Here is a 25428-nt window from a genome sequence, read left to right as displayed (position 1 = left end):
AGAGCCCCTGGAACTTGTAGATTTGCTGTCTGTTCTTCATTTTTCTCATTTTTTTGCTCTCTGTTTTGTTAATCAGATCCCTGAAGAACATTAAACATTTAGAGATCAAACTCCTATTAATCACCAACTTATACAGCAGATATGACTAAGAATGCACACACTCACACATTATGGTGACAGCTACAGGCCAAACATTTAGCTAGAAGAGAAGCAGGTAGGAATTTCCTGCCGTGTTGCAACCTGCAATGTCTACAGGCTATGCATAAAAACCTGCTTTGGTCATGTAGCTGTCCCATGTAGGTCTTCACTTATAATTCTGAAGCTGAACAACTCTCTGGTTTCAGATACATCAGGGCAAAGAGTGAAAGAGAGGAAAGGCTGGAGGAGGGCATCAAGATGACGAGGGGGCCGGAGTGCAGGACACAAGATTGGCTTGAAGAGCTGGGCTTTTTTTGCCTTAGAAAGAGCAGGCTCCAGAGCAATCTCGTTGCGGTCTTTGGCTTCCTAATGCAAGGGTACAGAGAAGAAAGTCGGCTTCTTACTGGGGAAACACAGCAAAACGAAGGGATAGTGATTACAAATTGCCACAGTGGAAATTATGACTCAGTTTCTCAGCACAAGGGTAATTTCAGGCTGGAACAAGTTGCCCAGAAAGTTTGTGGAATCTCTGTCCTTGGGGATAATCCAAAGCTCAACTAGACAAGGCCGAGAGCAAGCTGCTCTAGCTGACCCTGCTTGAAACTTGGCCTAGATGTCAAGAAGTCCCTTCCAACCCAGATTATTCTGCAATTCTAAGAAAAGCAACTCAGCCCAAGGCTTTGGCATAGCTGCAAAGGAAGATGAGTTTAAATCCCTGTTTATTTCTCCTAAGGTCCTCTATGCAGAGAGGTTTCACTAATGTTCTTGCCCTTAGATACAACAGCATATTTCTCAGCCTCAAAGCTGCTGCCTGCTTGTTTTTCAAGCATTAACTAGAAAGCCCAATGGCATCTAATACCTGCAATGCCTGCTCATTAAAACGATTCAAAACCATTATCTTCAAAATAATGCATTAATCTTTTATCCTAAATATGAAGCTTGCAAAAGAGCAATTCAGAAGGCCTACATACAGTGTATTATCTTATCTCTACCTTAATTTCTCCTTGCAATACTGGAGTGAACAGTGAACTGGAGTTCCAGTTGAACCTCTTCAGTTGTGGATTGGACTACAGGGGAAAAAAAAGTCCTATGCACTCACTCACATTTCCATCTCCCATTCTCAGAGTATTTTTTAAAATATTTTAATGACCTCTGATCTGAAATTTAACCGGGAACAGCACTGGGGACTTGGGATTTGTTTGAAAAGCTGGTTATCACTATTTCCTGCAGTGTAAGGATTATACCTTTTCAGAGATAAGATGTTCAAGAAAAATATCTTTAAATTCCTCAATTACTAGTGAAGAACAAACAGTTTACACAGGGGAAGAAGGAATGAAATTTGTCAGACATTAAAAAAATAAAATCAATTTAAAAGTTAAATGTTCAAAACAGTACTTTTAATTATGTTAGCAGCAATATAGGTATTTTATAAGAAACCACAAGAGAAATTTTCATTCTGTAGCAGGAACACCAACTTCAGCATCGTGCACCACGCAGTGCACACAAAATGCACTCATTTCCTTTGAGAGGCTTAGGCAGCCTTTCATCCATAGCTTGTTTGTACTATGATAAAGGGATTTGGTTTTGTTTGTAAGTGAGAGCAGAGAGGTAAAAAAGGAAATAAACTTCCATCAATATACTCATATCTCCAGAATCTGAGATATAAACAGCAAAAGTATTGAAGATATCACTGCTATGAGATTGCCTGAGGACTACAATACAGAGTTACTACAGTGTCTCTGCCCAGAGTCAGCTTTAGTCTTTCAGGTCTTAATATAATTTGGTTCAGGATAAAATTGAAGTATTTCACAAGGCAAAGACTACAAATGAGAGTGACCAATTTAATTTTTCTAACTAATTTTAACTAATTCAATATACATCTTATAACAATATTTGGTCTTAGTACTGAAAGCCAGAGGAGCATAACGTTTTGCAGGAAATATTCTTCTGAAAGAACAGACTGGAAATACCAAGTAAATCTTGATGTACAAATTCTATTAAAAGGAGCGCATAAAATAACATTAGGTCTTCCAGACCCATTTAATAAAGAGCTCATGAAAATAACCCTGCAGTCATGTCAGAAATGTCTGTATAATTTGGATACAGTTCTATTTGTTTTCACATTGTTCTTTAGTGAAATTATAACAAGGCATTACTAAGTAGTAAGTCACTAGCTACAGCTGTTATTATTTCATTTTTGTGCTAAGATAACAAAAATAATCTTTTGGATGCATGTAGAGGCATGAGCACACTCACACTGACCATTCCACAGATTGTATCTGCTGGAAGGTTGAAAAGTCAGCTTATTTCCTAGTAGCAATGCAGTCTACATGTTAGAAAAACAAAAAACCCCAAACCCTTAGTTCTGCCTTCATTTTCATGCTGAAATGAACTGTAGCTAGCAAGGTTAGAAACCAGCTTGCAGCTCATTCTACATCAACAATGGAATTGGTCCCTTAAAGAAGAAAGGAGAATCATTTCTGAAGCAAGATAAGAACACAAAATTTCCGCAAATTACTTACAGGACACAAAGCTAAAAGCCCCCAGGCTTTTACTCATACTTGTTCCACACCGCCTCGTCATACACGGTTCAGTTTTACTTAAAAGAAAAATCACGAAACACACTGCAGCATAGACGTGGTTCTGTAGCAATTTTGCTAAATTACAACTACACGACAAGTTCCAACCCTGACTTATTTATATGAAAGACACCAAGCTAGCTGAGTTTAGTTCTAGATGAAGAGCAGTAAGGGGTAGAAGGATTAAAGAACATTTCTTTCATCATAAAGAATAGAAACCGTCGCCACTCTACTAGCACAAAGTCCCAGCACAAACACAGTCCATTCCTGAGAAACACTTCCAGATATGAGCAAGTTTTACCACAAACCTTACTAGGAGCTGGATGACTTAACTTTGGTGATAAGGAAAGCCTGGGAAGAAAAAGCAGGGGGTGGAAGAAGCATCCTTACACCTCCTCCTCCCCATTTCTTTTTAATACAGCTTTTAGTGCTTAATTACAATACTTTAATACACCACCTTAGCATGCATGGCTTGTTTCCTCTCTCTAAGGATGCTTTTTACTTCACAAGGAGCACATTCCTAAAATTGTTTTAGAAATAAGCACAGTATGCTCTATTGTAAGCTAAACCTCATCAGTGCAGACTCATTTTGCTCTCATACTACACACGATTTAGTGATATCCTTACCCTGATAGTCCTTTTGTTATTATGAACATTACAGATACCATCAGGACAGCTATGTTTCTCACAATATTTCCTTACCATGAATACTTCCCAGTAGAATATCACCAGTTTCTGAAGACAGAGATGAAGATTCTGCATAGAGATACTTAGTTTTCAGCAATCCATCTTCAGTGGATATGTTGATGGAAGCCCCCTGCAGCTTCTCTATACTCACGCTCTAAGAGAAATAAACTTAAATAAACATAATGGAAAACTTGTCATCCCACTTTGAAAAGGCTTAAAGTAGTAACACTACTAAGGACAGAACAAATGGAAAGCAGGCTTCAGCGCAGAACAAATAGAATGGAGTTCTTGGTTAAAAACGGCACAAGACAAAACACATCTTCATGCAGCTCTAAGCAACAATTTAATTAAACTTTACAATATTCCTGTGAATTACTAGCTCTATCAATACATGCAAAGGACGCAAAAAATCAAAAACAGATCCCTAAAAGAATAACTTGACTATTTTAAAAAGAATACAAACAATGCATTTTGAAAAGATTTTTTAAAAATCACAGCTTTAATAAATAAGACTTAATACTCATATGTAATTATCACACTTAATAGCTTTGATAATCAGCTAACTGTGATGACATAGTAAAAAACAAAGCTTTTCTTGTACCATGTAGCTATTTAGGCAACCTTTTCACTTGCTCACTTTGTGAATATAACTTCTTACAATAATTTAAAAAAAGAAAAATGAGCAAGTATCTGCATTTCTACTTTTTTCCTTCAATAAAAAGGTGGAGAAAATAAAAGATATGGAAAATTGCGCTATTGATGGACTTGAGGAATAAAAGGTGGTAGCTACGATAACGTTCTACATACAAATTAAAAGCCTTGCAATTAACTTGAGACTATATGAGGAAAGCACATGCCATCCTCATGCAAATGTCATAAGAATTTAATATTATCCTTCTCAAGTTAAAATTGATTTATAATGGAGTCAGGAAATAGTTCGTGCTTAAGCCCCATTTAACAGGTTTTTAATTTGCTTGCATTGACTCTTCAGTGAATCATTACTCACCATATAATGATCCACAGCCTTCTAGCTCAAACTATCTTATAACAATGTATCTTGAAACCCACTAACATCATTATGTTGTGAAAAAAGTTAATACACAAAAATACCTGTTGTCCTTTCCAGTGTTATGTTCCCCTGCAACTACTAAAAATATGCAATGCCCTGGACATCCATCTCACCATAGTACAAAGCCAAGACAACAAATAAAGGCCACTGTCATTTTAGGCTCTACCATCTCAACCTATTTTGTAGTGGAAACTGCCTGCCTATGAGCTTTCCTCAACAAGGAAAGAAAAGCCCTAAAAGCTTAATTTGTTACCAGGGTATGCAAGCTCTGATCTTATTTAGGGATTTACCTTATGTATATATGGAGTTACTTTATTGAAAAAATACACTCACTTGCCAATTCCCCTTGCATACCAACCTCAAACACCTTTCTTGTAAGTGTACAGCAATAAGCAAATCATTTTAATATGTAATAAATAAGTACCAAGGCAGTCAAGTTAACATAAAAAATGATTCAGAACAACCAAAACCCGTCGGGGAAGGAGGAAGGAAAGGGAGGAAAATCAGACTGTTCAAGTCCAAAACTAAAGCCTTCTAGATCGTGTGACTTCTCACTGAGACTAAATATATTTTCAATTCCAAGTTATTTAGCTTCTATGAATTTTTGGCAGAATGCATTTGGCTTAGTTAACTAAGCGCTCTACAAAAGCCCCTGTGGCAGAAGTTAGCTAATAACTCCCCAGTTTAACAAATTGGATGATTTTGTCTGTTCACCACAAGGTTTTCTGGGAAAACTGCCTCCCTTGAGGGCAGAATCATAGGAGCTGCAGATAGCAAGATCACTATATGCTCAGGTTCTGGCAGTTTTTCCTTACCCTGGTTAAAGGAAAAAAAAATAAACACCAAAAAAGATCAGTTTGTCATAAATCAGACTGAAATGGTTTTTGCACCTGAACCTATTTTCAAGATGGAAACTAACATCTTGCTGTGTTTAAGTAAAACAATTCCTTCCTCACATGCTCTTCTCCTTTATGCTCAAATATTTGATGAGTACAGTCACTGTTTTTCCCTCCCCTTCAAATATTTTCCCATTTCTGAAGTGTTTAGTGTCTTCCACCACATCCTCACCCCATGCAGGAGGGAACTGAAGAAGCCCTGACACCAGGAGGGGTTTGTAACAGAAACGTTGACAGGGCTGTAACTACACAGTGATGACAAGTGATGGAAAAACATCTCATACACTTGGGACGTGCAAGGCAGACTGATTACTAACAGAAATGGTCAACTGAGAAAATAAATCTCACTCTCCTTTCTATATAGCAAGGATTATTAATGAGAATTTCAACATCAAGCCAAAGCTCTGTTTTGTATTTGTACATAAAGAAAGCTGTAAACTACCTCCACCCCTTTTGTCCTTTGCTGCAGGAAGCAGCCAGCATTCCTGGCTGCTCGTGGCTTGGAATCAATCCTAACTCTATTAACCAGTAACAGGAACCAAAGAACTGCTGATCAATCAGCACCGATCAGTCAGAACTGTGGCATCAATCAGATTTTAACTGCTCAGCTGCCCAGCTATGCTGGGATGAAAAATGTTCTTTTGAAAGGAATGTGTGTGTGTGTACTGACATAAACACAAAAGAATAGTTCAGTTACAGCAGCCTCAGGGCTCCTTTGTACATAAAAAGGATGGTTAGCATCCCCTACAAAGAAATGCAGGCAATTTAACGTTGATAATTCTTCATAAATCCAATGGCAGATACGTTCATGCTGTAAACTAGGTAAAGCTGCTTATAAATGATTGTGTGATCACAGAATCTGATTTACAAACTGCACAAGAGCACCAAAATGGAACATTATATAGGTTTGTGCTCTTGGATTTATAGCTGGAGTTTGATTCTTCTCAGGGAGGACGGAATCCTCCCAAATCTTGTAATTTTTTCTGATTCTTCCCAAGAATCAGTTCTGACAGAGCGCTGCATGTGTACAAGCAACTTCCTGCCTTGCCTTCACTCAGCACACTCAGATAGCAAGCCTCCTGCTCTAATAAATCAAATTAACCAGACTGGGCCTGAAAGTTGTAGCATTATGGAGGGCCTATTTCTACATTATTCCAAATAATGGAGAAATTACTGGATTTTTTTTGTCCTACCGTAAAAGGAAAAAAGCACAGCAGTACGAGGTTTATCTCACACTGCCCTCTACAGAAAAAAGCACGCTACTCCCTTCTGGAATTGTTTTTCTGTTCATGGTACTTCTTACTGAATCACTCACACCTCAGACTAGATTTTTTCTCAGCTGCAAAGAAATACACAGAGTGGCAGTCTCCAGCTTCTGACCGCAAAATGCTGGAAGGGTAACGCACATGTGAGCATCAAGCCACTGGCAGGAGGCACCAACTCAGGTGTCTCCTGCAGAGTTGAAGTGCATAAATATCAGCCAAGTTCAAGTCCCTTTTGAGGGTCTACATAATAAGGCTGATAAGTTGCATCTGCCTATGACAGATTAGTAAATGCAATGTTGCACGTTTTATTTTTACTGAATAATATCCATTAGTGTGCAAAATTGAGTGGTTCATATATTTATATTTTTGCACAAGAACAAAATTTTTATATGAATTTTACTCCTTTATTAAAAAAAAAAAAGCTTAAGTTACATGCTACTAGCTGTATATTGACAGAATGCTCAAGTACTTTTTGTTACATTTTTGTGAATCCTCTGTTTACTCCTCCAAACCAAGCATAACATAAGACTGCATAAACAGATAACTATATGGCTATAATGACAATTAATGGGCAATTAATCAACAAATTTTGAAGAACATTTCCATTCTAAAGGATGTTTATTAATTTGCAACATACAAGCTGAACTAGTGACGTCAACTGGAAAAGAAAAAAAAGCTTCACTTTTTACTTACACCCTTCTCTGTAGCATGAATATCTGTATTTCCATAGAGTGTTCCAAGACCAATTACTTTGCCTCCATTTGTCCGTATGTTGATTTTATGACTCTGAAAGAAGAGTTTACAATTCATAGTTAAGGTAAGGAAGGCAAGAAAGAATAACGCTGGGGAATCTTTTACCATCAATACAATTCTCTGAGAAAAACAGCTATCCTGTATACACTGAAATGAGCACCATAGAGAAAAGTATATCTTTGGATTTTATTTATACCAGAAGCAAAGGCAAGCATATGCCCAGTGCTGCAGTGTAGATTAAAGACAGGGGCTAACAGTGAGAAAGCAACTTGCATACTAGAATCAGTATAGTTAGCGCCACAGAATTCCCCTTATGATTTTATATAGAATTAGCACAACTTACATTTATATATCTTATACATCCCCATACATTTCTATGGCTACACCCCAGTACATCACATTCCAATTAGGTACTTTAGAGAGCGCAGCTGCATTGTGATCAATTTTTTCACAAGGAAACTGGTTTTAAATCTATAGCACTATAACCCCTTTACACCTTTTGGCTGCTGCGTACAACCGACAAGAAAAGCAAGTCAAAGAGATATTCCAAAAAGGGGAAAGAAAGGTAACAGTTATAATTAAGCAAGCAAAATATACCAGAAACCATAAAACTACTTAAGAGAAACCACTCTCAAAAAGACAAGGTCTTGAGACTGAAAACCAAACACAGGAGGGGAAGGTGGAATGGGGAAAAAAAAGAGAGATCAATTTTGAATAATTTAACTATACATTCATAAACTGTAACTTCAGTAACAAATCTGATTTTAAGAAGTTTATGGATTTCAACAGCAAAGTTCTTTGCTTCTATTTCTACATTATTTAATATAAGCCCTATCTTTAAAGATTACAAGCAGACCTGAAATTTTCAAGATATTTAATGACTAAATGCCTACCCGGATAAGACACAATAAATTGCATTAACTCTTTCTTAGATAGTAAGAAATTTAAAATCAAAAAGAAAATCATAAAAAAACAAAAACCCATAACCAACCAAAAAGCTTAAATATTGTAAAATCAAATTTCCAATATGGAAAGTATTTATCTGTAGCACTTCCATGTATTTCTGATAAACACCAAGAACTGGAAGTTTTGCATGGCTTCATAACATCAGACAGACTTTGGATCAGTGTTGCCCAGTCTCTGAGTAACAAATTTTGCTTCCTCTTCTTGATGTGATAAGTTTCTCCAAAATAAAATGAAACTTGAGATTTCTGCAGTGTTTTCCAGATCCACATATAGAAGCTTCAGCTAGGTATAGCTGGCTCCTTTCAGACAGTTGCATGTTAGACACACCACCCTCATGGTTAAAGAGTAAATCACACAATCATAGTAATTTGAAGAAAATATGGAGGTTCATGTTATATTAATTCTTTTGATTCATAACAATGGCTTAACTAATTTGACCTTTTAGAGTTAATTAAGTATAAAACCAACTGTTATACACTTCATTTGTTTGCTTGGACCTCTTTTGCTCTTACCTTATCATATTTATGACAGAAAATTTTCTATGAGAACACACAGGCCCCTTAACTTTTTCCCCCGAATTCTTACTACCACACTGGCATCCTCTCCAAACCAGACTTTCAGAGGTAGGTATCAACACAGACACCTCACCAAAAGCCACATTTGCTGGAACACGGAGCAAGCTGCAAAGGCCAAACACACTTCCCAGAATATTCCACTAGCTCAAAGAAAAATACACTGATTTGTCATAGGACTTCTCTTAGCAAGTGAGTAGGGTTTGTGTGAGGAACAGGCTATGAAGCCCGTGATAGATATTAAGAAAAAGACTGAAAAGACAGATTCACACATGGTCTGTGGTAAGGAAACACTGAAGGTCTTGCAGTGCCCGCATGCAAGACACTTGGGAACGTTAGCTAGCACTGGCACAATCAGGAGTTCGAAGCAACCACTGGACATAGTGGCAAACAAAATTAAAGGATTTCATTGGTCCCACTGTGCCTGTTGAGCTGATGGAACGTAACACAAAGCAGGAGAAACAAAACCAAGAAAAGAGGGAGCGCTGCTACACTAAAGAAGACCTAGAACTCAGAACTGTGTTGTGGAATTACCAGTTGATTTAGAGACTGAGTAGGATGAACTGAACTTTAGTCAAGCAGGTTTAAAAAAACAAAAACAACCTCTCCACAAATCTTACTGGCCATATAATGCCTAGCATACCAAGAACACCAAGGAAAATGCACTTAAAAATATAACAGATTCTAATATTCTCTGTTCAAGGGTTATCATGCTGAATAAGGAATACATATATCAAACTTCTGGTGGTCTCTCTCTGAAGGCACCAAGCATCACACCAAAACTCAGCAGGTTTTCAAATTCAAACTTAAGCAACCTGTGGCAGGTTCAGAGAATCAGCAGCTGTGACGCTACTCACAGGGTGCCTTTAAATAACCCCCCTCATGAACAGATTTTGTGGGTGCTGGAGTTTGCTGATGCTGTCCTATTTGAAAGTCACAGATGAATAATTTTTTGCTCTCTGCTTTACAGAAATGCTCCTATCTTCTGGTTAATGAGGTTTGTGAATGGTGTAACAGTGAAGCAACATCAAACACCTCTTCAACCCATCCAGGAGAGGGCAATATCTCTTCAGTTTGCTCAGAGAAACACTATCCCTGAGGGAAGATCAGCACTTGTGCTGCGCTGCAGAATCAGTGTCAGAAAATTGAGTTACAGTTACCTTATTAGAAATGCATTAGTTCTTAAAAACAAGATTAAACTAAGAACTGTACAGCTAAATGTGATGCTGTAATTGCCTAATGTATATTCCAAACTGATAAAAGTTTTGAATGACGTGACTTATAAAAGTTTTCAATAACTTCAATTTGAATTAATATAAGTATAAACTTATAAAAGTTCATAAAACTTTTATAAGATGAAAATTCACCATCAAGCTTTTCTCAAGGAAAAGAGAACTGACATGACTTAATTAGCTACCTTTCCTCAGAATCCTTTTGTCCCATAAAGTTATGAACAAACTAGACAACTGTCATGGCACTCAAGAGTTACTGCCAAAAATGGTGGCCAATACTAGTTTTTCCTTCCCCTGTTATGCAGTTTGTGTTTACTATTATTTTGTGAGCCAGAGCCCTGGTACAGGCTGCCCAGAGAGGCTGTGGAGCCTCCTTCTCTGGAGATCTTCCAAACCCGCCTGGATGCCCCTCTGTGCCACGTGCTCTGGGTGTCCCTGCTGGAGCCTGGCCTTGGACTAGATGATCTCTAGAGGTCCCTTCCTACTTCAACCATTCTGGGATCCTGTGATTATTATTATTAATACATCTCACATAACAGAGTCTTTATCTTTAACCAAAGCTTTAAAACAACAGTAGCATATATAGTGCTTTTAACTTTCTGATGGATTTTAGTTACCTTTTCTAGGATTAATATAGTCAATAACACACAATTTGGAACACAGAGATGGCCTGTGGTTCATTTATCATTATCAAGTATGGAGTAGAGCTAGCTCTACTGCATACTAAATTTCTCCTTAAATTCAATTTCCCTGGTGTGATCTATAAAATCATCTCTCTTATACTGTTTTAAGAGAAAAATGCTGAAAGATTTTCAACTTTCAATAGCACTTAAACATTAGAATTGCTATATCTTAAATACCTTTCCTCTGAATTTATATTATTATTTTATTATATTATTATTATTCCTGCAGGTGCAATTCCAATTAATCAAACAAAATTGATTCCAACCAGTACCTAGGTTGGATGCATTTTGATTATTTCTACAAAAATCTACATCAAGAAACCTGAAGTCTTAACACTGAGGAAGCAAGATCATGATGATGTCACATATATTATTTATCAGAAATATTTTTAGATTGGTATTTCAGACATATAATCCATACCTCAATTGAAAACTAAACCAAGGAATTTGTCAGAATTACTGATACTGGATAAAAAAAATAAAATCCCCCTCCCCTAGAAGATGAATGCTGCTAAGCATTTCAAAGCCTTGATCTAGTGGGTCTAATCTCATTCTGAATACACAGCATTTAACTCTCATTAAAGCCAGCTGGCATCCTGCCACTACTACTAAGTTCTGCTGACTTGCTTCAGTTATCATCAGTGGTTCCTGGACTTCTGACCCCAAGCTATTTATGATTATCAACTTCTGTCATTATTGTACAAAATAAATAAAGGTGAGGTACTGAGCCCACATGGACACTTCAAACTACTTCCCATCTTCAGAACTCTTTTCTTTATACTACATTTCATCATATAGTCACTTTTAAAACATGGGGGAAGATTGTTTGTACCTTTATTGACTGTAAGACACTAGTCCCCTTCTCAGTTTCAATACTGCAGTTATCACATTCTATTTTCTGAATCTTCACGCAACCAGTCCCTGATGTTTTGATATCCAAATCTGGAATCAAAAGAATTATTAGTAACAGAAGGACAAAAGACAACAGTTCTATTTAATGTAGCACCCAATTACAATATACAGGAACTGCACAGGGAGGGGGTGTGTGTGGGTGTTGGCAGGGAGCAGTTTCCCTGTTTCAAAATAAGCTTCTTGCAAAGTTTGGTTACACACTTTCAAGTGTATGATCACTACTGACAGCTGATGGTGAAAACTATGTAAAACTGTACACAACCATCCTTCTTAACTAAGGTGGCAGCAGAACAAGTGTAACCTCTGGCAAGTACTTGGCACAGTGCGGCCCCTCAGGGATTTATTTTAGACCCACTGAAATCATGCCTTAAATTTTAGCATATTTTATCTTGTACCATCCAAGGACTCCCAAACTCTGCCTGCATCTCACAGTCACCCTCATCACTAATTATTCTAACAATACATTTGGCTACACTGAAGTGTGTTTGGGGTTTTTATTTATTGTTTGTTGTTGTAGCTTTTTCTGTTTTCTTTTTTGGGTGGTGGGTGGGTGAGCAGATATTGGTGTGGCAGTTTTAAGAGGGTTCAGAAAAACAAACCTAAATTTGCAGAAGCTGCAATTTGTCATGTTTGGACCTATCATGCTTCAATTAGCAAAGAGTAAAACAGAAATGAATACAGAAGAGTTTGCACTTGTCATTCTTCTTTTAGTAAGTCTGACTTACCCTCCTGGCATGAAGGAGCATGAATTATTGGTTTTCTCATCTGAATCACCTCATTACTGCTCATAGACTCTCATAAAAGGAAGTCATCGGGTGTGATAATGTGCTAATCAAGGGAATAAATTATGGGCTCGCAGCACTCCATACAGAGGAGCAAAAGCATTTTTTTCTGCCACTTAAACTCTGCAGTGAGCTAGGGGAAGTGAAGTTTGGGAACGTGCAGCCTGGCCGGTCTGTGCTAGCAAATAATTATATTAATGACCAGAGTAAAAACCGAGAAGAGTTAAAGCCAGAGGCAAACCGTAACCTGTTCTTTTACAGAAAGAGAATTGGAATAGGAGTCAGAAATGTGTGCAGAGAAGCTAGTAACTGAAGGGCTAACAGAAGCAGGTAGTGAGACCACTTATAGTCTAAAGACCGCAGAGGAGAATATACGGGATGGGGGGAATCCCTCAGCTCAGTCAAAGCATTCCTTTCATTTCCAAGATTTTCCAAAGTGACCAGCAATATTAGAAGAATTAGAGAAAACATAATTAGAGTGAGATGATCAACAAACTGAAAAGTTGCTGCTCAAAATAGATGCTGAGAACTATAAATATCCATGAAGGGAAGTTTTTCCAACTGACAAACCAGGAGAATTGAGTACCCCAGCAGGCAAAGAGGAAACATGCCTCATCTTTGCTGTAAGAGGAGTGTATTATTGCCAGTGAGCCAGGAGGTTAGGTTTACTGCAGGATGCACATAGCATGGTGACAGGTAACAGAGGAGACAAGAAGAGGACAGGATCAGCAGGTTTTGCAGAAAGCCTTTTTCCTTGCAGACATTTTCCTCAGCCTCTTCGCAGAAGAGCAGCCAGCTGCACAGACTCCCAAGACAGAGATACTGTGAACAAGATTTCCCTCAAACTTTTCCTAAATTTCAACAGACCCCAAAAAGAGCTTTGAGACGTGTCAAAGACTGCAAAACGTGACAAACTGCATGCATGACAAGCATCACAAACAAGGGCTTGAGGGCCTACACAATCATGTTAATATTGGAGAAACCCAGATGGCTTCCCCAAACTAAAAAATACACATCAGTGGTATTTCTACTAATTCAATTTGATCGATGCTGATCTACAGCTTCTGAAGAAGACGGACAAAACCTTTCCATAAGACTTCACTTTCTGGGGAGCTGTTTAGATGCAGTCCCAAGAGAGGTCTGCACAGGGGCACGCCCTAGCATCTGAGTTTGAAATGATGCATCCTTGCACAGCACAAACCTTGGGAGTTCTCAAAGAAACCAAGATTATTTTTGTAATCCAAGCTGTCTTGCTCAAAAATGGCATTCTTGGACTGGAAACACTTTGCAGGGCTGGTTTGCTTTGCTAGCCTTGCTATAGGAAACACTAGAGGACAAGGAATGCAGTCCCACTGTTTCATGAGGAGGCTTCCTAAAGCAGGATAAGTGAGCCTACATGGAAGCCATACAAGAGCTGGCTAGTACTGCTAGAGAAACTCCAGTGAGCACAGAAAAACCAAACACACACAGTTTCAATGCCAAAATTACAAAAATAGCTACTCTGATTTTCCTTTAGAGAAGCTGAGGACGGCAGCCAACGGTAGCCACACAAACCTCAAATGATGCCCAGAGATCTTAGGAGCCTAAGGGACTCTTACAGAAAAAAATAAACAGGAACAGGGAAAATGAGACTTGTGGTATCAGCATGTAGGTAGAGCTGCCTCAAAAACATCATCTCAAGCTACAGTATTTGAAACTGATTGGTGAAACACTTACTTTAAAATGGCTTAAAAGCCCTGGACCACTAAGAGTGCTTCAGGCCCATCTACTTCTCTGGCCACACAGGAAGGTTAAAGTAAACACTGATGATCTTGTTTCCAACATATTGCATGCTAAGATTGCAGAAAAGTACACTGTTGAAAACATTCACATCTGTTTTCTATTAATACTTATATTTAAAAAAAAAAAGGCAGAAAAAAGCAGTCCAAAGAACTCAAGTTCTCCCCTCAAAGCAGTAGGCAGAAGGAATGACTTAAATGAGACCATGAAATGATAAAATTGTGAATTAGCAACATCAAGAGCCACGCATTCATTGCACTTGCCTAGCTGCATCCACAGGAAGCTGCATCAAGTCCCATGGACTTAAACAAGATTGAAGTGGGAGAGTGAAGTTCTCCCAAGGAGAAAACTGGTAACAGAAAACACTCTAGCTTTTAAGTATGCACAGAACAAGACCTGTGTAGTGTTTGATACTACTGAAGACGGGTCAAAGCTTCAGTAGGTTTCTCAGTGAAGTCTGGAAACTATTTCAAAACTATTTCAAAACTCCCAGCCCTATTCCGTGGCCTTGGCACAGTCGCCTCTGTTCTCTTCACCATAGTCCAATATGGGAAAGCATTGGGACAAGCTGCCCAAAGAGGTTGTGCTGTCTCCATCCTTGGAGGCGTTCAAGACCACAATGGATAAAACCCTGAGCGGCCTGGTCAGATCTTGAAGTTGATCACATTTTGAGCATGAAGCTGAACTGGAAACCACAGGAAAAAAACAACACCCACACAAGCTAGATTAAAGAGTAATTCATTGACATCTATGAAAGTTAATTGTGTCAGCAAGACCTATCAGACTGTGCAAGAAACTGAAAAGACAAACCAGGACTACAGAAAGGAATATAGGCTCTTGCTACACCTACAGGGAGTCTTATGGCAGTTGCCTTTAGTTTCAGGTGTGTATTTAAACTTGTCTTCACCCTCTGCATTTGTTTTTCAGCTTCTAGGGAGTTTCAGTTAACTTACAGCTTCCTGATAAACTCCAACATAAAAACACAAAAGCTGTTAAGAAATGTCCAAAACCAAGAAATAAGGGAGACCGTAGAAACATGCACATCATTGTCTTAACTTCCTACAGCTAAGTGGTAGAAGAGGGCAGATAAAATGATCTAAACAGAACAGTGTAATAAATACACAGACACACACACTCCTACCTCATGTGTTCAAGGGAGGTCTGCAGAATGCTGAAGCACTAGCAAGTGATTTATGGTGCTTTCTTTCTAGATCGAAATTTGATTTACAAGAATAAGATGCTGTGTTTATGATAACACTGATGTCTAATGGATACTTCTTTCCTACACAAAGAAATGACCCAAACACAAAACTACTAATAAAAAGTCAATCCCCAAACAAACTAGAATTGAGGAATAGTTAAAAGTAGAACCTCACCGGCAAGCTACTTCACTGAGTAACCACCATAACACCAACAATAAGGCGTTTTCCCAGCCACATCCAGAGATACAATTCTGGATATAACTACAGAACAACCTGAACAATATCACTATCACAGGAACTCTGCTAGTAAAAAGAAGGAATGTAATAAACACATCACACAAGATACTTGAATTTTATGGTCTCACCGCAAAATCAGGTTGAACAACTTGCTTAAAAAACTAATAAAACCTCTTTCAAGAACATGAGTAGCAAGAAACCTGTCAGTCCGCAGAGCCACCTGATGTTCAGACTAGGGGTAGATGTTGAAGATGAGCCCACAATTAAAATGCCAAATGAATTCCTTGCATCAGAGTTATAATAATATAGAGACCTTTCGGAAGCTTCCCAGCACTGAAACTGTTTCTGAAGGAAGAGACCCTGGATCTTAATGCAGTAACAACTTCCCACCCCAACCAAAAAAAAAAAAAAGAAAAAAAGTAGAAAAGGCTGGGGTAGCACATAACAGTCACTCAAATGTGATTCTTGGATTTTTTATTATTTGTAATCATGGGATAGAGTCCGTTAATGAACTACAAATGAGTAACTGTAATCTTTGTACTTGCTAAGTAGGGAAAAAAAGTAGAATTTAATATATTGACAATTCATGAGGAGGTAGCAGTTCTGTAAGGCTCTCTGAGAAGTCCCACCTGACAGAACTACTACAGCTCACTGAAAGAGTCAATGAGCATGTAGATAAGAGCTGATATGGTTTATGAACAATAAACTTTGATTTTCAGAGTCCTTGGCAAGGTCCTTAGTCCATGTTTAGTTTCCTATCTTTTAACTGATACTTTATCTGTCATCTTTAACATTGTAAAAGTCTGAAAACAGTGCAAATGTGGAGGTTGACAAGTGTCATCAAAAATACCAAATTATTCATAGTAAAGTAAAAACTGATTGGTAAATTACATAAAGATCTTGGAACTGCACACCTGCATGAAGAAACAAGAAATGACATTTAATAGACACTATCCCTGAGAAATTCTTTGCCAAAAGGAATTCCACTTGCCAGTAAGTTCACATTTGTAAATAGTTTCAAGGCAAGAATGGACAAGCACTTGGATGCCAGATTCACTGGGCATCTGAGCCACATCAGGCCTGGAGCTGAAAACAGCTGACGGATTTAAGAACACTTGGATGAAATATCATCTCTGTTTGCTGTGTTCTTGTTCTTTCCTGGGCAGCTTAGGACTTTTAGCCTCACAGAGGAAGACATTGCAGAGCTTGAGAAAATACAGATGAAAATTAAGAAGATAAAAGGTGCAGAAGATCTCCGCTGCTGGAGAGCTTGGAAAAGCGCTGACTCGAGTGATACGTATGAAGGATAAACAGGATGGGATTAGTCACTGCTTCTCGAAGCACAGTTACGCCACAGAACCAAGTAAAGCAGCAGTCTCCACAGCTGCTTGAAACAAACACAAGGGCCTTTGGAACACAGACAAGCTTTTTTTTTTTCAGTATGGTGGAAGCATACCTGCCCTACATACTTGGATGCCACTATATGTAAATTAGAAAAGCAGTTATATCCATTCACGGGAAAGAAAGATAAAAATCAAAGAGTAAAAATAACAGAAGTTTACTTCAGAGTCTGAGGAGCCTAAACGCTGGCTCACCGAGGGGAGTCACCCAGGCGAGCTCGCACTGTTCCTCCCCTAAACGCATCCCCGCCGTCAGGGCTCGAGGCCGGCAGCTTTGGGGCACCACGGCCGCTCTTGGGGCGCTTGGGAGGTTCTCACTGGAAACCCGCCCAGGGTTTCCAGGGGCTGGGAGCGGGGCGCGCCGCTTTTCCCTGCACGCACCGAACTGGAGGGGCGTCCTCACGTCCACGGCCGCCGAGGCGCCCAGGCCGTCGGCCACGATGGCCACCTGCTCGCGGGCCTCGTCGTAGCTCACGCGGAGGCGCGGGGCGCCGCGCTCGGCGCCGCTCAGCGACACGAGCACGCGCTCGGCGGCGGCGGCGCGCGGCGGCTCCAGCGGCCGCACGCGCACCTGGCACGGCAGCCGCACTGCCAGCCGCCCCCGCGGCCGCACCGCCAGCGCCCACTCGTGAGCCGCCCTGCAGCCGCCACCCGCGGCCGCGGCCGCCGCCGCCCGCGCTGCCCAGCGCAGCACGCGCATGGCGCCCCGCGGCCCCGCTGTCTCGCTCAGAGACGTTACCCGCTGCGCCGCGGGGAAACGGCCGTTAACGGGCGGCCGCGCCCGCCCAGGGGGCTGCTGGGAAACGTAGTTCCCCGCCGGGGGGGGGGCGACTACAAGGTCCCAGAGAGGGGGCAGGCGCGCGTTGGCCAATGAGCGGCGTGGGGAGGCGGAGCCTTGCCGTGCTCTGTTTCCATTGGGCGGTGGGCAGGATGATGGAGCCAATGAGAAGCGAAGGCGGTTGAAGTAGTTCCAAAGGAGAGCGGCCGGCGTTGCCATAGGAACGCGGGACGCTGTGCAGGTAGGGACCGGACCCGGACCCGGACCCGGACCCGGACCCGGACCCGGACTCTACCCGGACCCGACCCGGCCCGGCCCGGCCCGGCAGCGGAACGGGACGGGACCTGCGAGGTGCGTGGCCCCGCAGCGACAGCAGCGCCCAGGGGAGGGGGGCGGGGGTCGGCCCGCGGCTCGGGGTCCCCCCAGGCCGCAGTGCGGGGCTGGGGAGCAGGTAGGGACACGGCCTTGGGGCAGTCCACGCTGCTCCAGCCCCCACGAGGCTTCGCGAGGTGAAGCCGTCCCGGTCTCGGGTGAAGCTGCGCTTTGCCAGATGCACTGGAACAAAACATTTTTCAAAAGCGGAATTGCGGCGCTCCAAGCTGCCAGGCTGTCAGGAGGGCTTGGTTAGCGCGTTATTTATTGTGTCTCTGTTACCATGCAGCCCAGCCGTGCCAGAGGCAGCCAGTGAGTATTTTCCACAGCTCTGAACAATTGTGCCAGGGAGCAACAGCCCTTATGGGCTTTAGAAACAAGTTGGGATCTAGAGACTTCAGTTAAAAAGATTTTTATGGGCTTCTTAGTCTGCACTAGTATTATACAATAATTTTAAAAAGGGATGTGCCCGAGCACGGGTCATGGGAAGCTGGGATGAAATTCCCACTGGAGGTTTCCTAACAGCTATTTGCTGCCAGTTTTGAAGCCACGCAGAGCGGTGCCGCCTTGTGAGATGAGGAATAGTGAAATCCAGGGCTGTTTATTGGTTTGCTCACTGTCTTACGTTCCCTGTGTTGCTTTTATTATTATTATTTTTTCTTCCCAAAAATAACTCTTCAAGCCGTGCAATATGATACTTGGTTTGAAACTCTTTTTATTTTGTTTACCTCACTTCTGTGGCTCTCTCTGTTGGGGGGTGGTGATTCCTTCTGAGTGCAGAATGATGCCTAAGTCTCTAATAGGCAAGAACCAGGTCCTGGCTTTTCTGTCCTGTAATTCTCACTGTAAGGAGCCTAATTCATATTGGTCAATAAAGCTCTCCAAGTTAAATTATTTCATCGGTTTACATTAGTCAATCTGAAAAAGACAAGAAATGGCAGTCTGCAATATTCTATAAAGACAAAAATATATTAATAAATATCTTGGGAGATGAAGAGGGCTATAATTTAAAATTGTGAAGTCTTCAGGAATAGTTACTTTTGGAAAAAAAAAAGTACAGAATTCTCCCCATAAAACTGAATACTGAATCGAAATGTTGTTCCCATGATTTGCCAGGGTAGCAGTTACAGTGGTGCACTGTGCTGTGCTCCCGCTAGGTGACAGTCCATTCAACACAGAACTTTTAACCTACTGTTCCAACCAGGGAATTCCCTTCGTTTCAGGGCGTTCTTGGCTGGCGCCACTTGCTTTTCCTGGTTAGGGCTCGTGTGTCCCTGCCCCCGCTCCTGCCTCCTCTCAGGCCTCAGCGCTGCTCCTGCTGCCACCGCTTTCTGCAGCCCCTCGATAGGGCATTTGCCACCGTCCTCTCACAGCAGGGGGTTGCCAGGCTGGGTGCATCATTGTCTTTGCTGCGTCGTTAACACTGACACGTTCCATGTAATTGAGAGTCTCGGTTTGAGGAACTATTCAAAAATACCGAACCCTTAGCTACCTATGTATTTAACCATTTAATGTTTTTTATTTGTGTATTTTTGTCACTAGATGTCTGTTAGAGGTCTAAACACATTTTAAAAGAAGAAAATGAAAAGCAATCACCACTGGGAAGCAGCTTTCCTTTCTCCCCACATATGAAGCTTCATGTTTTTAATTTTCTACTTGTGCCATCTACATTTAACTATAAAGTCAATTCAGTTTCACTTTTCATGCTCTTGACCTAATTCCGGTTGATCAGCTGGTATGGAGGGAGGGTGGCAGAGTAATTGTGTTTTACCATCTGTCCAACAGTGAAACAGAATTTATTTTCACTTTTAGTTCTGGATCTGCAATTTCAATATGCCTGTGTCTGAACACAGGCTCTAGGTGCATCACAGGTACGGTGGGTTAAAGCACAAAGTGTGAAGGTGAGTCCTTAATGATTTGCCTTGCTCCTTAGAGTCGAGTCCTTGGTCATCGCCAGATGTTTAAATATCTGAATGTTGTGGTAAGCCAAAGAATTTACCAGAATATTCTGTATTTCATGCAAAAAGCAATAAAAAGTAGAACTTAGATGGCCTTATGAAATAGATTTTAAAGCCACAGATATATAAGATGTACTTTTAGGCTAAGAAAAGTTCAAGAGAGATATTAAGGGAAGAGGAATGAAAAGAAATTGTCCTCCAGGAGAGGCTTTACCAGGAATAGATCTTTCACTTGGACAGTCAGAAATAAGGGCAGAACAAGGTCAGAGAGTTTATATCCCGCAGGATATAAACATTAGTTGGTCTTCTCCAGCAGGATTAAGGTCATCCATCTGCCGTACCTGCAATGAAGAAATAATGCAGCCTCACTACTCGAAAAGAAGAGGCTGCCCTGCGGGAGGTTCTTCTTGCTGGAACCACATCCATGCTGATGTTTCTACCTGCAGAGACAAGATAATTTCCTTCCAATTTAGCATCCAGAGTTAGGGCAAGATTTGCCACTCACATGGCTACTTATTTCTTAAGTTTTTTTTCTGTGTCATAAAGTGCAAGATGTGTGGTATCAGGATTTTTTTGTGTGAAGTTTATTAAAAGATAATATTAAAAATATTTTAAATTTATGATATTTTAATTAATTTCATTTATTTTGTAAATATTTTTTCAGTATTTTTTCTGGAACAACTTCCTGGATTCTTATTAAGTTCTCAAGTCAGGTCTAGGGTTCAATGAGTAGCAAACCTTTTTTTTGCATTTGTTTTCTTCCCTATATTTCAGTGCGTGTGCAGTGATGGTAACAGTTCCTCCCCTGAGGTGGCAGAGTGAGATTCTCTCTAGAACAGAGTGGTTTGGATTTCAGTTCTTTATTTATTTGTCACGCTGTCGAAATTTTCTGAGGCAAGCAAGTTCCTCAGAGAAACCAAGTCAAAAGGGAAGTGGCGAATCTTTCACACTCCATTCCATGTGTCTTAGCCACATCTAAACAGAAGTGCAGCAGACAGAGGCCAAGTACAAGTAGCCCAGGGTGATGCCATCCAAACTGCAAAGACTTCCTGCAAGCAGACGGAAACAATGAACCTTATGGTCCATTATGGATATATATGGGCCTCCTGGATATATAATGCCTGGCTTTGCACCGTGCCACTGCAGTTATCAGGTGGTGTTAGCGTGGCTCTCTCATTTGAAGACAGCCCATCAGGCTGAAACACAGGGCTCTGCTAGTTAAAACAAGTTCTTCTACTTAAGAGATGCTGAAAAGACACACTGCATCAGTTTAGCTTTTGGAAACAAGTATTAGGAGGTGGAATTGTAGCAGATGAAAAGAAAAATTGCAGTGCTGTTGAATAAATCAGTGGTACTCCTATGTTTTCAATATAATCTGTTGTCCTCATCTCTCACCTTCTCCTCTCCTGGAAGAGGCTATGGTAGAACTGGAAAAAGCAAGAAGGTTGTCAAGGACATTTAAAGGTGGAACAGTAAGAGCTAGGTAGCTTGGGATCTGTCAGCCGAGAAAAAAAAGGCCTTAGAAAACATAGATGGATGGCATGGAAAGGACTTGATTGCTCAGTGACTCTTCCAGCACAAGATCTAGTGGCACCAAAGGAAGCTGATGGCAGCTAGATTCAAAACAAATGAACCAAAGGTTATTCACATCTTACAGGGAGGAATGAAATGGAGACCTTCATTTCAGTGGGAATTGAAAGTTTTCCATGACAGCTAGGGGAGAATGGACAGGATAAGGGAGGCATCACTCTGCTGAGGGTAGTGAATTCTTTTAGTCCTCCTTGGTTCTGGCTGGCTGCAAGTGTGCTGAGTTAAACTGGCTTTAGGTCTGATGAGATATTGCCGTTCTGATGTTCTAGCTGAATTGCATAACTTTATTTATTTATTTATTTTTCCTAGCTAATTCAGTGTGAAAAGCTAAATCAGTCATCTTGTTTCAGCGTGGTTTTTGTTTGGGTAAGAGTTGTGTGCTGCAGGTAGCTGAGGATGTGGGTAAACATCCTGTACCGTGCCCAGAGCCCAGCTGAGGTCCTGCTCCTTCCCCGCTGCCAGCAGAACAGATGGGGAACCTGACTTCCAGCAACATTAGCCAGTGTAGCTCAGATCATTGATTTAGCTTCTCCAGGCTTCCCTATTTGATTTTACCCTAGAAAGTAATCATGAAATTGTTCAGGCAGACCGGTGCTGGGGGAGAAGGCATCATCCCCTGCAAAATATGGGAATAACATGAAGCTGTGATACGTAACAGCTGGGTATGGATATGTTTGCATCAGTTTAAATAACCTGGTTTAACTGAAATGCCCCAGCCTTGAGTGGTGGCAAAGAATGAGCGAGGAAATTAAGGAATTTATCACTTCATGAGGAAGGGAAGGGCACAGCTGCCAGTGTGTAATGCGTGTGCTATCTGTAAGTCCAGTTGTGAGCCTGTGCCTATGTAGCCACTTCCATGAGTATACATCAAAAGCTAAAATTTTTGCACCAAAGCTAATCAGACAACTCACACAAATAACTGCTTTTTAAGTGTCTCCACAGTTTAGCCTGCTATTACCAAATAGAAATTACAAATAATCTTAAATGTACATTCATAAGAAAGTTAATAATATATAATAATAATAAAAAAAAACAGGCCACTGTTTTAGCATCCTGACTTCAGCATCCATAAGTTTTTACTTCTATCAGTGACAGTGCCAATAATGGATTCATGCTTTTAACTCTGTGGCAATAACAGAGAAAATCAATGTGCTTCATGATCTCTTGTTTTTCATTGTGTTCAACTGTAAAAACAAGAAACCAACCAACCAACCAACCAAAAATGTTCAACTTGAGCTGAAGCTGAATCTTTTTCTATTTTTCTATTTAATTTTATAAATGTAAGGGATAAGTTAAAGGGATTCATTCATCTACATTAATGAAACTGATCCCTGAAAGTAAAGTTCCCTAGTGAGATCTCTATAAACTTGGTATCTTCTTATTTAATCTAGATGATGTATCTTCATACATGGAGCTGTATCTTTTCATATTCAGCAGGAGATTTTGCTGCTTTTTTCAGTTCTTCAGGCTTTGCTGCTGTCCTCAAGCTGTTTCATGCATGGTTTTCGGCCTGGTTTGACTTGGCTCCCAAGGCTGATTCACACTTCCCTCTCCTTGAAGCTCTGGTCTGAGCAAAACTCTCTGTTGAGGTTTTTTTTTGCAGCTCTACAGTTTGAAAACATCCATATTTGCTGAGCTATTATGTAAATGTAGAAATAATTGCAACTTTCATTTCTATTCAAATTCGATTACTTACCAGATACAGCAAAAATACATTTTATTTCCATTTCTTCTTTTGAGCTATGTGTACCTAATTTGTTATAAGCTGGTCTTTAAGTGTAATTATATAATAGGTAGAAAGAATTTTAAGCTGAAGTGTCGCATATGGGACATACCTCTTGCTGTACTAGTGCTTGGTGAGGTTTTGGAAGGGGCAGCTCTGTTCCCTTCCTTCTGAGCAGGAGGGGAGACCAGAGCTTATCACACTAGTCGAGTCTGTCTCGGTGTTTTCTTCCATCCCACTTATCATTGTCTGTTTCTTAACTCGCCACTATAAAATGAGCTTCTCAGTTTCAGAGGGTTATTCTTGTTTTATGGCCACCAATCTGGAGTCTTTGAGGAGGAGTCTTTTGTACAACAGTACTGCAAAGAGTTGTAACTCAGGTGTCATTTTGACTGGTGTCAACTATGTGTTTCATACGGAAGCAGCAAAAGAAACCCATTGACTTCTCTTTTTCTGGCACTGTTCTGCTTAGAACTTCTTTCACTCTGCTTTTCCTTCTTCCAAATGCCTCCAAGGCACAAGCACAACACCAGCAGCTGTGAACATGAAATATACATTCCAAAATATTCAGCAGCTCTTTGTAGATGAAAAAGAATTCTATTTATAAATAGAAATATATCAATTTATAAATATTTATAAATGTGTATACATGTTTATGTACAGTATTTCAGAGTTTATTTCTTGGCCTCTGTGCTGTTTACAGTTGTTTCACAATGTTTTGACTCCTCCAGGAGAGATCATGAAATAGCTTTTTTTTTTTTCCATAAGCAAATACAGTTGCTGAAATCTTTCTAAAAGTCAAAATGTTCTTGAAGGAATTCCAAACACCCCCGAAGAAAGTCATAAACTCACCAGCACAAGCTTCACTACCTTTCTAGGCAACAGTGACTCTTCAAAAGGTGGATACGCAAAATATAAAATTTTAATATCCATTTTATGGATATCCATTATCCATTTTTTTATTATATTTCTCTTAATTGTCAGCCTTATGGCTTTGAAATGTTGTTACCCTAATTGTTTCATACCATAATTGCTAATGTGGTATGTGTTGTTTGAAATATTCTGATATGTTCTCTGTTTTATTACAGATTTTATTATAAAACAAGGGGAGTCAAAATTAAGAGATACATTTTTAAGAGAAAAGTCTCCCATATCCTATGTGGAAGGCTGAAAAGACGCCAAGACCTGATGCAGGATCTGTGTCTTTGGCCACCTATTTGCTATGGGTTTCATAGTGACTTTGCCCTATAGCAGAATGCGAAGTTCTTTGCATGGTGATTAACTCCAGAAGGATCTGCTGCTACCAGGTTACACTTGCAGTAATTTCCTTTCTAAAATTTTGAGCAAAAGTGCTGTGATACTCAGGGAGGTTGCCCATTCAATGCATTGAAGGTCAGCTTTAATCTATGAAGGACTTCTTGAATCCTTCCATGAATGTCCTACCCAGTTTCCTCTCTTTTATTTTACAAATACGCTGTGGCCTCACAGTCTTGTGTCACGGCAAGATTGGTATGTGCTGCACGAGTCGTTCTTCCCCTCTCTTCTCTCTGTCAGTGCTCCATGTCTCTCTTGTATGATCTCTTCTATCATTCCACATCTCTCATGCCGTTCTCCTGAAATGTTTGAATCGTTTTTTGCTGCCTCCATGTAAAATATTGTTATGCCAGAAGATGTTTTGGGCATATCAGCAGCTTTATGTTATGACCATTACTGATCTGTTTGGCATTGCTGTGTCCTGTCAGGATGCCAGGAGCTGTGTCCCCTTGTATTCCACCTCCCTTTTCCCCATCCCACTTCCCCCTTTTCACACACCTCAGATAGGTCTGATGACTGACAGGTTTTAAAACTAAGCTGC

The 25428-nt window shown here is 40.4% G+C and overlaps 1 protein-coding gene across 1 annotated transcript in view; it reads right to left on the bottom strand.

Annotated features, from left to right (window-relative positions):
• FAM185A (family with sequence similarity 185 member A) overlaps positions 1-18149 on the bottom strand; it is a 36575-nt gene extending 18426 nt beyond the window's left edge. Inside the window, exons 1-4 of the mRNA XM_088533251.1 lie at positions 17534-18149; positions 11673-11782; positions 7328-7420; positions 3420-3558 (exon numbers count right to left, since the gene is read on the bottom strand). Coding sequence (XP_088389377.1) covers positions 3420-3558; positions 7328-7420; positions 11673-11782; positions 17534-18149 — 958 coding nt within the window. The remainder of the gene's footprint in view (positions 1-3419; positions 3559-7327; positions 7421-11672; positions 11783-17533) is intronic.
• Between the last annotated feature and the right edge of the window lie 7279 nt (positions 18150-25428).

Source organism: Tinamus guttatus, unplaced genomic scaffold (assembly GCF_059628265.1).
Source record: "Tinamus guttatus ecotype Peru unplaced genomic scaffold, ASM5962826v1 Tinamus_guttatus_pri_ptg000489l, whole genome shotgun sequence".
Classification (NCBI taxonomy): domain Eukaryota; kingdom Metazoa; phylum Chordata; class Aves; order Tinamiformes; family Tinamidae; genus Tinamus; species Tinamus guttatus.
The sequence above is the reverse complement of the archived record's forward strand: the minus strand, read 5'-3'. Positions and strand labels throughout refer to the sequence as shown.